This window comes from Chelonoidis abingdonii, chromosome 2, assembly GCF_003597395.2.
Source record: "Chelonoidis abingdonii isolate Lonesome George chromosome 2, CheloAbing_2.0, whole genome shotgun sequence".
Taxonomy (NCBI): domain Eukaryota; kingdom Metazoa; phylum Chordata; order Testudines; family Testudinidae; genus Chelonoidis; species Chelonoidis abingdonii.
Window position 1 is genome coordinate 208,546,472 of NC_133770.1, and position 14,747 is coordinate 208,561,218.

Here is a 14,747-nt window from a genome sequence, read left to right on the forward strand (position 1 = left end):
ATTGTTCTCAATACATTACTCCTGTACAGGTGACCATTGTTATCAAGTACTTCTTCCAGTTTGGCTTCTTTCCCTGGAATAAACATGTGGATTACACCAAAGATAAACCTTACCATCCGCCCAATATTATTGGTATTGAAAAGAAAGAGGGTTATGTGCACTATGACCTTGTTCAGCTCCTTGCTTTGTTCTTCCATCGATCCATTTTAAAGGTAAACTGAGATAAAAGGCATGTCTTTATTTTATTTAATGATTATAGTCATTCCTATGACTCTTCAGCACAATGAATTTGTCTTCACAGTACCCCTGTGGGGTAAAATGTTACTATGCCCATTGTACAAATGGGGAAACTGAAGAACAGAGAGATTGTGTGGCTTGCCTAGTATCATGCAAGATGGCTGTGGCAGAACAAGGAATAGAGTGGAAAGCTTCTGGTCCCACTCTGCAGGGCCATTCTCCCTCTCTGTCCCTTGTTAATCAACATTTTTTGCAGGTTTACTTACAGGTGTTGAGTTAATATTGCTTTAACTTTTTTGGTTAAGTTACTTTATTTAAAAATGTATTTGCCATTTAAATTGTGAAGACTCCATTTTCTAAGGAAATGTTTGGCCTAAAGATATCTCAACAAAAAAATACTGATCTCGTTGCTGATTTTGCAGATAGTATGTCCCCAAAGGTAGGCAAAGTGGCCATTTCTTGTATTTGTTGTGTTCATAGCAATGAGTGAAACATTTATTTGTCCTTTAGAATCTTTTGATTTATTAATGCAGTCAAATCTTAATTGTCCAACACCAAGCAACTAAAACTCTTGTATGTGAACAATAGATATGACACCTGGGATTTGACTTCAGCACACGTCTTTTTGGGCTGCTCAGGCGATATTGTTTTCTTTCATACTGAAATAATTTAATGACATTTGTATGGATGGACAATCGGTCTTCTTCTTTTTTTTCTGGAAATGGCATGAAAATGGAGGAGATAATTGAGGTGTATGGTTTAAGTGAACCAAGGAAAATATCATCAAAAGGGTATATTTTGATGAAATCCCTGATTTTCATAATTTTTTCCCAAAGTCTTGCCCTACACATAATAACATTGCAGAATTTAAAACTAGTACCTACTACAACACAAATATAATAATATCTCTAACTAGATTTTTTTCTAAAATGGACATTAAGTAAGAGCTTCCTTTGCCTCGTTAGTGTCCCAGAAAACATACTGATATTTATTATGTCCCTTTAGTCAAACAAAGTTTGATGACTTCAGATGAAAAAGGGGATCTGAGCCTTATAAATATCAGAATAGACAGATGGGAAATGCTCGTAATTATATAGTCTGTCTTGCAGCACAATAAATATCACCCTAACTGAAATACAAGAGTGACATTCTTTTCTTCTTTTCTCTGCTAGTGCCATGGGTTATGGGATGAAGATGATGAAGGTGAAAGTTGCAGTAGTAAAGAGGAATATGGCGATGAACTCTCACTGGCAGCAGACAGGAGAGATTCTGCTGACTCTTTAAAGTCAGTGAATCTTGCGGCTTCTGTGGAGTCCATACATGTCCATTTCCCAGAACAGCAGACTGCCATCAGGAGAAAAAGTTCCAGCAGTGGGTCACAACTTTCACACAGATCTAGTTTCTCCTCACAGAGGTCAAAGAGAGGTATGTGTCACAGCACTACCGGGCCTCGAAAACCAGTAGCTCAGTTCTGATTAAATGATTCTGTTGAGACCTTTGATGTATTTCTGTGGAGAGCTCAGAAAATATTTAACACAACGGCTGTTTTGTGAGAATAGGAAATATGTGAATCAAAATACTGGATACTTATAGTGATGGGCCCAACCCAACACCCAGGGGTGAACACCCTCAACTTTGCTGAAGTTCAGATCCAGATCCAAGCACTACAACCAGCACTTTCCCTATAATTTGCTGGAACTGAACATTCCAAATCTTTGGGAAGGTCCAGATTCAAACTTTATGGCTCAGCACCATCTCTCGTTAGCAGGAATTCATAGTGAACATCTTATTTTTGTTAACATTTGAGTTCATACGGTACCTGAAGTGTGAGAAGTATTGATTTGTGATATTGTGACAGATGACCTTCCCTATCTCCTGCAGAGGAAGACTTTACTATAATTTGGATATATATATATATCTCCAAATCAATATCACAAAATCACAAATCTATCTATCTATATCTGTGTGTGTGTGTGTATATATATATATACACACACGCACACACTCCATCCTGGCAACTGAAGCAGGCCAGGTCACATCTTAGTTTTGGTACCTACTCTTTTTTATAGTCATATTAAGTCAAGTTTTGATTCAGCCAGTTTTCAAGTCTGTGTCAAACAGTCAAGACTTTACTATATATGTGTATATTAAAAAGAGGTGTAGGGCTTAATTTAAAAACCTCTTAAATGCGCAACTTATTTACACAGGGTATACTCTGTGATTTTAGTCCTTCTGTATTTTTATCTAAACTTTTATTTTAATTGGATGCTTACTTTCTTGTTTTCTTCCTCCCATCCTCATTTCCAGGGAGCACCAGTACACGAAACAGCAGTCAGAGAGGAAGCAGTGTATTAAGCATTAAGCAAAAATCTAGAAAAGAGCTTCTTATGGAAAAGTTTCGAGAGCAAATGGTCAAAGCAAAGGCATTTACAATTAAAAAGTGAGCAAATTTTCTCTAGGGGATTGGGGGCGTGGATAGGGGAAACATAAAATTGAAAGTGAAATAACTTTTTAAGTAACTAAAAATATGCTATTCTTAGTAAAAATAAGTTATAAAGGTATAAATGTATCAGCAGACTGGATGATTCAGTAGATTGGTGATAGATCCTTTCATGCTAGGTCACCAGTTCACATCTAATCAAAACAACAGTGGCTTCAAAGTCCATTTGAAGGCTAATTGTTGTCCTGTGTGAATGAGCTGGTAGACTAAGTGAGTTTCCTAATGGTCAAGTGTTTGCAGAACATTACAAAAACGGTCAACACAACAGGTAATAACTGGTTTCTGTAAAGCACCGTGGACCCCAAAAGTGAAGTTTATAATTAAGCAAATTAATAATATCAGCCCCTTCCTTTTGGAAGCTTAGGAACTTGAGTTCAAGGTACTTGTCTTAAATCAGATTGTGGTGTATGTTGTTTCAGGACTCTTCAAATATATGTGCCCATCAGACAGTTTTTCTACAATCTCATTCACCCGGAATACAGTGCTGTGACTGATGTTTATGTGCTGATGTTCCTCGCAGATACTGTGGACTTCATCATCATTGTGTTTGGCTTTTGGGCTTTTGGGGTATGTTATGAGAGGCTTGTTTTGTAAATCCTCTTTCAGAATCTTGGCCACAATTGTGAAATACCATGTAGAATTCGTTATCCCGAAGTTATTGTAATGTTTTCCTTCCCAGAAACATTCTGCTGCAGCAGATATCACCTCTTCATTATCAGAAGACCAGGTACCAGAGGCATTCCTGGTGATGGTGCTCATTCAGTTTGGGACCATGGTGGTAGACCGAGCACTGTACCTCAGAAAGACTGTCATGGGAAAAGTCATCTTCCAGGTCATTCTTGTTTTTGGGATACACTTTTGGATGTTCTTTATCTTGCCTGGAGTAACTGAAAGGTAAACCCATTAAAAATAAAGCATAAGAGTTGAATAACATCATTTTCAAGTTTATTTCTAATTTAATTTGAGTGAATTACAGCTAAAGACTGAATCACAAACAGTTTTTTCCTTGATCTCATTACTAAATGGATTGTTTAAGTACCTTTTCAGAATAATTAGTGCTGCAGATATGGAACTGCTTAAATGGGGAAAGATTGAACTATATAAAACAATACTGAATTAGAACTGCCTTTAGGGCAATAGTTTTGTAGTTAATGTATCATGAAGATCTGGACACAGAGTACTAAATTCAATTTTGAGTTTAAGGAGTCAGAGCTGATATAATGCAAACTCTTGGGCCATCCCTGCTTTAATAAACGCTTCCTAACAACCTTCTGTTTCCTGTAATAGCTCTATTTTCCACCCCACTAGGGTGACCAGATAGCAAGTGTGAAAAATCGGGACGGGGGTGGGGGGTAATAAGAGCCTATATAAGAAAAAGACCCAAAAATCGGGACTGTCCCTATAAAATCAGGACATCTGGTCACCCTCCACCCCCACCCCCACCCTCAACATTAAATATACAGCCTTATTAAAGCTATCAGACAGCTGTTGATTATTAGGTCATAATTTGTCCTGGCAACTAATGAAAAAGTGCAAACTTAAAATTCCAAAAGAGTTGTATTGTACCTTGCAAATAGTGATATAATAGTTTACTGAGGGAAAAAAATGGTTCATTACATATGAAGAATACAAATTAATTAGAAAAGACAAAAAAAACCTCCTTTGCACTTAAAAATTGTCCTTGAATATATTTACTATTGCACTCAGAAAAATATAATAATTACAGCCATGCTTGAATAAAACTGCTATTCTCCCAGTGATCTTCTACCTCAGAAGTTACAGAGCACTGAAAAGGAAGAGAAGAACCAAGTTTGGGACAGTCAGTTTACTTTGTTTAAAAGAAAAGGCAACAAAATCCCTCTTGAGCTTTACTCTGCCTTCAAGAAATATGTACCTCATAATCTTGATCTTGAATTTGCATTTGAAATCTGTCCAGGACAATTTAAATCAAACTGATCTCTATGAACCCATGAAAGTTCCTTATCTACAATAGTTTTCCAAAGCAACTCAGTGAAAACATTGGGTCATATCTTGTTCCCCAAACACTGTGCTTGGTGAGGAGTTCACAGCATTTTGCTGAGTTGTAATCATGCTTAAGCACATTCCAAAAGGGACCACTCCACTTCTGAGATGCCCACATCAACAGCTCCATCCCAGTTGACTGAACAGTTTACGTGATCTAAATCAGCATCTCTGGTAATTGAGGAACTGAGGTGGATCCCTTCAGTGTCTCTCACACACATTCCAGGGACCCTGATCCCTGTCTCTGACCCTTATCATCACTAGAGGTACAGTAATACTTGCAGGCTCTACTGGGAGAGAAGCAAGACCAGAAATCCACAGTGTTGCTTGTAAAAAGATGAGTAACTCATCTGCATGTGTACCCCATCCATCCTGCTGCAGCTTCACATCAAGCTGCTCAAGGAATGGATGTGGGTCTTCTCCATGAGCACACTGGATCAGCCACTGGGAGCTTCAGTGCAATGAACAGCAGTTGAAACAGCTGTACAGTGCTACTCTGTTGCTTACAGCCCTGCAAACACAAGTCAGGATTTAGCCCAAATATATGGATTTTTGTTATTAAATATCTACACTTTCAGGTGTAGTTTTTCTCTAGAGCTGGGTGATAGCCCCAGGGGGACCTAAATCAGGGATTGATTGCAGGTTTTCATAAATGAGGAGCTGAGACAGGGATCCCCAACGTGTTGCACGCGGGCGCCATACATCTGTGTCCTGGCCGACGGTCGAGCATCCACCAAAATGCCATTGAAATTTGGCTGCAACACCTCTCAATGATGCCACTTGCCACCGACAAGTGGCATCATCGAGCGGCATTGCCACTGAAATTCGCCAGCATTTCGGCGGATGCTTGACCGCCGCCATGGTCCTTCGTCTGGCGCCCACCAGATGAAAAGGTTGGGGACCACTGAGGTGAGAAATGTGCAGAGCGTTTTGGATAGATTTTGTAGAACGTAGATATAAAACTCATGAATTTTTTTATCTCACTTTTTCATTGCAGGAAATTTAGCCAAAACACAGTTGCCCAGCTCTGGTATTTTGTGAAATGTGTTTATTTTGGGTTATCGGCATATCAGATTCGTTGTGGTTACCCAACCCGTGTTCTTGGCAACTTCCTCACCAAAAGTTACAACTATGTAAACCTCTTCTTATTTCAAGGGTAAGTGTATTCCCGCTCACTGTTAGCCACCCTTGTACATATGTAGCATGAAGGTTTAATTGTCACTCAGAAGGCTTCATTATTCATGACTTAGTTCTGCAGGTCATTGCAAATGAGTGCTAATAAAACCTTTATTGCATATCATATCATCATACTACCACAACTATTTTAGAAATGTTATCTGCTGTTTAAATCTATGAACCTTCCTTGTAATGAGCCCAACTATATGGACTTCTAAGGGAGAGAAAAAAATGTAATGAATCCATTTTTAGAATTCTAACAATTACCTTACACAGCTTATGTAAAAATCACTGTAGTGTCCTATGTCCCTGGACCTTCCAGGTCCAGAAACAAGTACTGTGTGTTCTATTGGAAAGTTTGGACTCTCCACTTTTCCAAAAGTTTAAAATACTCTTTCTAACCCCGCAAAGTAGTAAGATATCAGACCTTAAATCTGTCTCTGGACTCGCACCTCACACCAAGAATCTTGAGTGGGAAATAACACATGAGAGTGTTAAGGAAATATTTGTTGTAGCAGAAAGGATCTTAAAAAAAATTACTGTGTTTCAAGCTGCTCAGAGATATGGAATAATAGTAGTTTCCTTGGAGAGATGGATCAGTGGGCATAATGCAGGTGAGAAAATAAAAGTACACGATACTCTGAATGCAGTGCATAAATGTTGCCATTATGAATATACTATGAAATAGCTATAACATGAGCCATGCATGATTTCCATGTAAAACTTGTGATGATGTTTTTAAATGTCAAAAGTGAGGTGAGATGAATCATAACATTTTAAGACTTACATACAGGCTCTTCAGCCCATTAAAGAGGGACTTTCATGTTGGAGAAATTCAAATTTAAACTTGCCTAAATCATTCATATTTTAGTTGTCTCTCATATTTTGTTTACCATTATTGTTAATTATTACTGACTATGAGTCTGAAAAGTCTTGGGGTTCTGTGCTTGCCAGCTAAACAGTTCATACCAAAATCAAATTTATCACAATCCCTTTGTTCTAATAATCCAGGCTTTATTCCAAGATTGTTAGTATGTACTGGTTACTGTCCAGCTAGAAAAATCACAGAAATAGCTTTCCTCACACTATAACAGTGTTTCTGGTTTGACTGGGACTAGGAAGAAGAAAGTAAAAAGGTGGGTAAATATTAAATAAATCAGTTTTAATTAAATTATTTTTAAAAGGTAACCAAACAATTTCTGAACCTCAGGAAGTATTCAAGTTGCGCAAAAGGTACTTTGTGTACTCACAGCCCAGCTTCTCCTGTTGATCCTACAGTAAAATCATAAGGCCAGGTTCTCTGCACAGTTACACCCCAGGCACCAGTCTGTGCAAAAGTACCACAAAGCAAATGGCCAGCAGAGAATTCCCTTCCAAGTGAACTGCAATCTGGTTTTATATCCGTCTCTGCCTTCCCCACCCAGTTTAGGAGATATGGCAGAAGGGAAGAAGGGGAGGCTTTGGCCCAGGAGAGAATCTATCCCATAAAGTTGCATCTATGATGCTGCCATCACACCCATGATTATTGATTACAAGTGACATAAGTGTATGTTTGACTTCACTACAGGATTATTAAAATATGATACACATCAGTAATACCCAAGCAATCCCAGAAAATGACTAAGTGCAACTGTTTTCACATTTGTGTTTTCTGTTTTCAAGTCTGAACCCCTCCATTAAGCTTTTTGATATTTAACATTTGTGTAATTTCCCCACACATGGTGTAATTATAAGACTCACTAAAAATGACCCCTGTTCCTTAATTAGATGGAATGCTATACCTCACTACCTCACTGTAAGATAGTTCATCTACTACACTGTCTCTCCTTTTAGATTCCGTCTGGTTCCATTTTTGACTGAGTTGAGAGCAGTAATGGACTGGGTTTGGACTGATACCACTCTGAGCCTTTCCAGCTGGATCTGTGTTGAAGATATTTATGCTCATATATTTATCTTGAAATGTTGGCGAGAGTCTGAAAAGGTAAGAAAGCTAAGCAAGTGATTTAAGCCTTTTTTACACCCATAGTTAATTGTGGCAATAATGAAGAAAAGCTGCCAGTTTGAGTTCCTGAATAAAGAAAAATATAGGCCAGATTTCTATCAGTGAGGCCTAAGGTTCATGTGCAAAAATGTTCATCCAATTGTGTGCCTGTGTCTGTGTGCAATTACCTCAGATGAAAATTTGAATGGCTTTCTGGCATCTAACTTCTTGTTTGTGCCTAACTAATTTTCCTTTCATTCATATGAGTTCTAGGTAAAATCATGGTAATTTGTGTCTGCAAACATAGATACTGAATTGTAGACCTAGATTTCAGGGGTGGATTTAAGAATAAGACAAGGTAAGCAAATGAACTCAGGTTGTCTGGAGTTGGTGGAGGAATAGCCAAACAAGTGGGGCCCTGTCTTCACTACAAATTATGATGAAATACAGCCACCGCAGTTAGTGTATCAGTTCATGCACATGCATACTTGGCTGCTTGCGTTAGTGCAGTGCGTACTCACTGAGGGTGTTTGTGTCAGTTCAAACAGTGGTGCACCACAGGTAAGTATCTCAGTATGTTCCATGTGCCACTATCTGGGTGCAATGCCTTCTGGGAAGTTTTCACAGTATATTGTGGCATAGAAATAATTTGCCCAGGGATCTCTGGGAGCTAGGGGTCTAGTTCCCAGCATGCAACTCTCTCAGTCCCATAGTACCATTCATGTCCCATAATTTTTGCTCCCTTTTCTAAAATCCTACAAACCTGCATGGCACTGTTTGGTGTCTGCCATCTTTGACAGAAGCATGGAGCCCACATAGCTCTGTGCTAGTCTCATTAATGTTGCAAATGCAGAATATCTGATTGTCAATTATTATCAGAGCCACAGGAAGGACTTCAACAGTGGGGGACATAAATATTTTTTGAGGACAGTTTGCTAAGGGACATAGCAAAAAAATAAATAAATTCAAGGTTGCTGGTGGTATTCATGCAGTTGAAGATGGTGGAGCGCTGCTTCTGAGCTTGAGAAACAAGCATTGACTTATAGGATGGCATCGTCATGCAGGTTTGGGATGACAATCTGTGACTGCAGAACTTTTGGATATTAAAGGCCACATTCCTGAGTTTGTGTGCTGAGCTCAGACTGGCTCTCCAACTCAGAGACACCAGAATAAGAGCTGCAGTGACAGTTGATGAACAAGTGGCAATCACACTCTGGAAGCTTGCAACATGGGATTGGTATGGGTCAGTGGGAAATCCACAGTGGAGGCTTTTGTCGTGCAAGTGTGTACAGCCGTTAGTCATCTCCCCCATGCAGGAGTGTAACTCTTGGCAATGTGCAGGACATAGTGGATGGATCTGCAGAAATGAGGTTCCCAAACTGAAGTTGGGTAATAGACATCACACACATCCCTGGTTTTGCACCAGCCCAGGTTGCCACACAGTACATCAACAGAAAGGGCTACTTTTCCATGGTTATGCAAGCATTGGTGGATCAGCAGGAATGCTTCACTAGTATCAAAATGGGCTGGTCAAGGAAGGTGCATGATGCTCACATCTTTAAGAACACAGGGCTGTTCAGAAAGCTGCAAGCAGGTGTAACCCTTCTGCCCCTCTGAGTTGGCAGCAACAAGGACCGGGTTCAGTATCCAGGGGTTCCGTTTCAGTAACACAATGCATAACCGGCTCCAGCCCCCACCCAGTGACCTGGGACAGGATCGAGTGAGTTTTTCTTCTCTGTCCCAGGTGTTGGGAATGAAGAAAATGATATGGCTGAACGGCAAGATAGAACTTAACATACAACCCTCCGGGCGCCTGCTAGGAGGCAACTTCCCTCTCGCAGCACGGATCTGGAGTGAGGCAAAACTTTTTAAATAAATGAAGGAATCTAATGCGCGACTCCTTTGAGAAAACCACAAACAGGATATAACAAAACCATAAACAAAAAACCACCCCAAGTACCATTGATCAATGTCCTGTTTCCCGCTAGGGTGCTTGAGTTCCAGATCACTGGCAAAGTCACAACAACCAAAAGTCTCTGGTCATGCCGACTCAGATGTCAAGAAGTCTATCTGTAGAGGTCCCTCCCCCCCAAGCCTGGTGAAGAGGGGCACCTTTACGTGGTGCCAGGCCAACTTGCCGTGCCTCTCCGGGTTCTGTCCTTCGCCTTACCAGCCGCTCCACTCTGCTCCTCCAGGCCCTCCCTCACAAACTGCTCCTACTCCACCACTGCCCCGTGAGCTGCCGCCAGTTTCCCGCAAACTGCTCAGTCCATCGCGCTCTGTCGGCCTGACTCCACCGTCCACAGGCTACTCCATGCGTTCTGCTAGCGCTCCGCCACCAGCATGTCCTTCCCTCACCATCCCCACACTGCTCCACTCCACCAGCTAGCACTGTTCTGCAGTATAGCTTACAGGCGTACCCACTAGTTTAGCCACCAGCACTCAGTCTAGCATGTATTTAGCTTTGGATTTCAGCTCATAGTAGGGGAGCCCTAGTGTAGTGAGCACCCATTTGCCCAAAGTGAGTTCACTCGAGCAACCGATCTAGGATTTTTAAGGGACTAAAAAATCAATTCTGACATTCACAGTGGCAAGTGGAGGAGTGGAATTGGTGGCTTCTGGCTCCGCAAGGAGACGACGCCACAAGGCATAGTAGCCTGTCCAACCTCTTCAATTCAATGAGGTTTGTGTGGAGACCCATGTCGCCTGTCTAGCAAAGTGTCATTATTTATATTGAGCATTCCTGTTATAAAGCAGTCCGTAGTTCCTCATTCACATCAATTAGGTGCACATTTCTTTATCCTGCCCAATAATGAAGAGAATTGGGGACCCGAATGAAATATCATACCATTTTCCCTAGGCTCCTTGCTGGCTCCTTGCTGGGTGTGCCTATGCAAATATTTGAGATTTCACATTCCGGACATTCTTTCCACACTTCCCATAATTCACCACCAGATGTCAGGGTACAGCTCATCCTGACTCTGCTTACACAGGGACATTCTTTCCTGATCGTCAGAGTACCCTGGGTGATATTGAAATGCCAATTGTGATCCTGGGGGACCCAGTCTATGCCTTGCTGTCCTGGCTCATGAAGATGTACACCAGCCACCCTGACAGCACCAAGGAAAGGTTCAACTCCCAGCTTAGCAGGTCTCCACCAAGTACGTCATGCAGCTTGGTAGAAAAGCAGCAGATCTGTGGCTCAGTACCAGATCAATTGTCAGCCTCTGCTACGCCTGCTTCGGTTCCTTTGCTTCCATGCAGCACAGAGGCTGATTTCTGTCATACCCCTTTGTCTGCATCCCCTGTGCAGTTGGTCCATGGTAGTGCCAACACAGCCTCTTCTTTTCACAGGCCCAGAAGACCTCATATCTCTTCTCTGCTCTAGGCAGGAGCACATCGAGTGTGTGGAGCTGGCATGGTCAGTTGCATACCACAAGGGAGAGATGCCGTGTGTGCTCGCCAAGCTGGGCAATCAGGGACAAGATGTTTTAAAGGGGTTCTGGTCTCTGACCCCTGAGTAGGGGAATTCACAATTGTGACCAGAGGCACTGTCAGTCATTTTGGCACAGCTGCTGGAGGACTGCTAGGGTAGACACAGGTCACACAGTGTCTACACTCCCACTGTGTTGACCTCTGTAGGTCAACCCTGGCTCAACACCATTTGAGCAGGTGGTTTTATTGTGTCACCTTAACAGCATGCTTACGTGGTGGGAGACAAATTTGAGTACAGACAAGTGCACAAATACATCCATGCAAGGAGCCTTATGTTGACCTAATTTTCTAGTGTAGACAAGGCCTAGTTGAGTAGCCAGGAGTAGAACAGTCTTGGCAGCTTGCAACAGCGATCAGTGCAGATGAGAATACATAACCCTCACCTCCACCTAGACCACAGCTGAGGTCCAAAGAATTCCTCTCCCCCTTCTTTCACATCCCTAGTTTGTCCTTCATTCTCCTTTCTGCGCTATTACTCTATTTTTACTCCTTTTATTTGTTTCCACCTCGAATGTAGCCTTTCTTTCTCCACAGCCCCCATCCATCTCACACTTCCCCACTAAAACACCCATGTGTTCACTCACCTATCACAATCCCCTTCTGACTGTCCCACTCCACGCGCATACCCACCACACCCACATCCGTACATCCACTATCTTATTCTAACACACCATCCACCGTACACTCACTGCACCTGTCTCTCTCACACACACACAAAACCCTAAAACACAGAACCATGCACCCACTCCCTATTTCACATACACCTCTACCCAGATATAACACGACCCAATATAACACAAATTTGGATATAATGCAGTAAAGCAGTGTTCTGGGGGCGTGGGGGCTGCACACTCCGGTGGATCAAAGCAAGTTCGATATAACGCAGTTTCACCTATAACACAGTAAGATTTTTTGGCTCCTGAGGACAGCGTTATATCGGGGTAGAGGTGTACTCAAAGACCCATTTATCCACCGTTTACTGGGCACTCCTCTTCTGGATCTCACAGCGAAGACTTATCCATTCTAAGGTTCTCAGAACTGCCCTGTGCTCTCCTCTGCTTCCATGATTTTGTAGCTGTTATTTTTTTAAAATTGGACTCAGCTGGTTTAAATGAGTTAAGGTTCAGATCAATTAAAAATTGGGGATCCTGGATTCTGTGTTACCTTTGTAAAAACAGCATCCAGATGCTTGGTTGTTTTGCCAATATAAAAAAGAAATTAAGTGTTATTTTAGGAATAGGAAATAACCCAACCGTTCAGAAAATAATAAAATGACCATATATTTGAGTGTTTACTGACGTATTTCTAGTTTTATTATAATCCTACCTTTTAACTGTACTTGATTTCAAGGTGCATCACTTAGGGCTTGGCTACATTGGCACTTTACAGCGCTGCAACTTTCGCACTCAGGGGTGTGAAAAAACACCCCCTGAGCGCTGCAAGATGCAGCGCTGTAAAGCGTCAGTGTAATCAGGGCAGCAGCGCTGGGAGCGCGGCTCCCAGCGCTGCACACTACACCCGTAAAGGATGTGGTTTACGTGCAGTGCTGGGAGAGCTCTCTCCCAGCGCTGCCACTCTGACCACACTCACACTTCAAAGCGCTGCTGCGGCAGCACTCCCGCAGTACTGCCCCAGCAGCGCTTTGAAATTTCTAGTGTAGCCAAGGCCTTAGTTACAAGTAAATTAACAGGATGTCCACAAAAACCTGGCATTTAGTTGTTTATTTTAGTTACATTCCTGCCATGAATTGAATTGCATCTCATCACACCTTTCAGAAATTAATTGAGAAAGATACAGAAAGTAAACCAGTTTCAATTTTGCTCTGTGTGCTGTTTTTTCTATAATAGGAACATTCTATACTGTGCTATGGAATGATTCTAGAATATACAAGTTTCCAAATCTAAGTCGCGATGCTTGTGCCAATGACACACATTGCTACACGTGCTGATGGATTTTGCATATCTCAAAAGTCTGTATGTTAAGAACAAAATAACTAATGATAACTGAGGTAGTTCAAGGTACCTCTCTCACTCTCTGAGTGGTATTCCTGAGTAATTTGGCTATTACTAACTCTCTAAGCTGCTCTGTAATAGTATTAAAAGTGCCTGAAATAACCGTCTACAGATAAATGATACGTCCCTTGTGAGCTCAATATGATATTAATGAAAACAGTGTCCTGTAGTGTGAGACAAATGGTTTGACATAAACTTTTAAAAGGTAACTGATTTGTTTTAAATATAGAGTTGTATTACAAATGTAGTATTCTCTTAGGGCTTTATAGATTCATGTTGTAAAGCAAGAACAATTTCCTGAAAGCCCGATTTCTGGCAAGTGTATGTGTGCAATGCAACTTTATTTTGTATATGCCATCTTTCATATGCATTTTATTACAAAATGCTGCACAGAGTTAATGTTTGCACTGTTGTTGTAGCTGTGTTGGTCCCAGGACAATCTGTAATCCACTAGCCCCTCTTTTTTGTCCTGTGACTGCAGAGGTGTTAACTGGCAACTTCATCTTGAATGGCTAGACTATGTGTTAACTAGTTATGCTAAACAATCTGTTCCGCCTTCTATTTAGCTGAGACACTCTGCCTTTCCCAGATCTGAAGAAGAGCTCTGTGTAAGCTCGAAAGCTTGTCCCGCTTACCAACAGAAGTTGGTCCAATAAAAACTATTACCTCACCCACCCTGTCTCTGTACAGAGTTAAATCCTATAAGAGAGCAGGCAGAATAAATCATAGTGTTGCAAAGACATTGTACAGGCTGGTGAATCCATTAAAGCATTCAGTCATGAGGTCAGTAACAGATGGGGAGAGGAATCATAGCAGGAGAGAAGGGAGAGGGTAGATGTGTTTTCTGATGTGATGGGAAAAGAGAAGGAGAGATGCAAGAAGATTGTTCTAGATTGCAGGAGCTGCAGAAGAGAAGCCTCTCACTCCAATAGTGGACATATTGTGGAAAGGGAAAGCAAAGATCTTAGTGCTAGGGAAGATTAAGGAGCGGAATTGGGGATCAGAGACAAGGGACATGGGCTGAGAAGCACTCTGGGACAAGTCCACGGAGCGCTTAAGAACAAGGAAGACAGTTTTGAATGTATCTGAAGTATATGAGGAGTTAGTCCGGTGTAAGACAGTCTTGTGACACTGTATTTGTCTGTTGCTGAAAAATAAATACAGCCTTCTCTGCAATAAAAAATTACAATGTTTTCAGGATCTAAAAGGTGCAATTCGGTCTAAAAGGGATCTGAGATAAAACATGTTTCAGAGTATCAGAGGGGTAGCCGTGTTAGTCTGGATCTGTAAAAGCAGCAGAGAATCCTGTGGCACCTTATAGACT

At 41.4% G+C, this 14,747-nt stretch overlaps 1 protein-coding gene across 1 annotated transcript in view; it reads left to right on the forward strand.

Moving 5' to 3' along the window:
• Positions 1-14,747, forward strand: part of PIEZO2 (piezo type mechanosensitive ion channel component 2) — a 485,914-nt gene that overhangs the window by 452,061 nt on the left and 19,106 nt on the right. Inside the window, exons 40-46 of the mRNA XM_075062935.1 lie at positions 30-212; positions 1,410-1,662; positions 2,545-2,677; positions 3,157-3,304; positions 3,417-3,631; positions 5,757-5,915; positions 7,769-7,916. Of these exons, the coding sequence (XP_074919036.1) occupies positions 30-212; positions 1,410-1,662; positions 2,545-2,677; positions 3,157-3,304; positions 3,417-3,631; positions 5,757-5,915; positions 7,769-7,916 (1,239 nt within the window). The remainder of the gene's footprint in view (positions 1-29; positions 213-1,409; positions 1,663-2,544; positions 2,678-3,156; positions 3,305-3,416; positions 3,632-5,756; positions 5,916-7,768; positions 7,917-14,747) is intronic.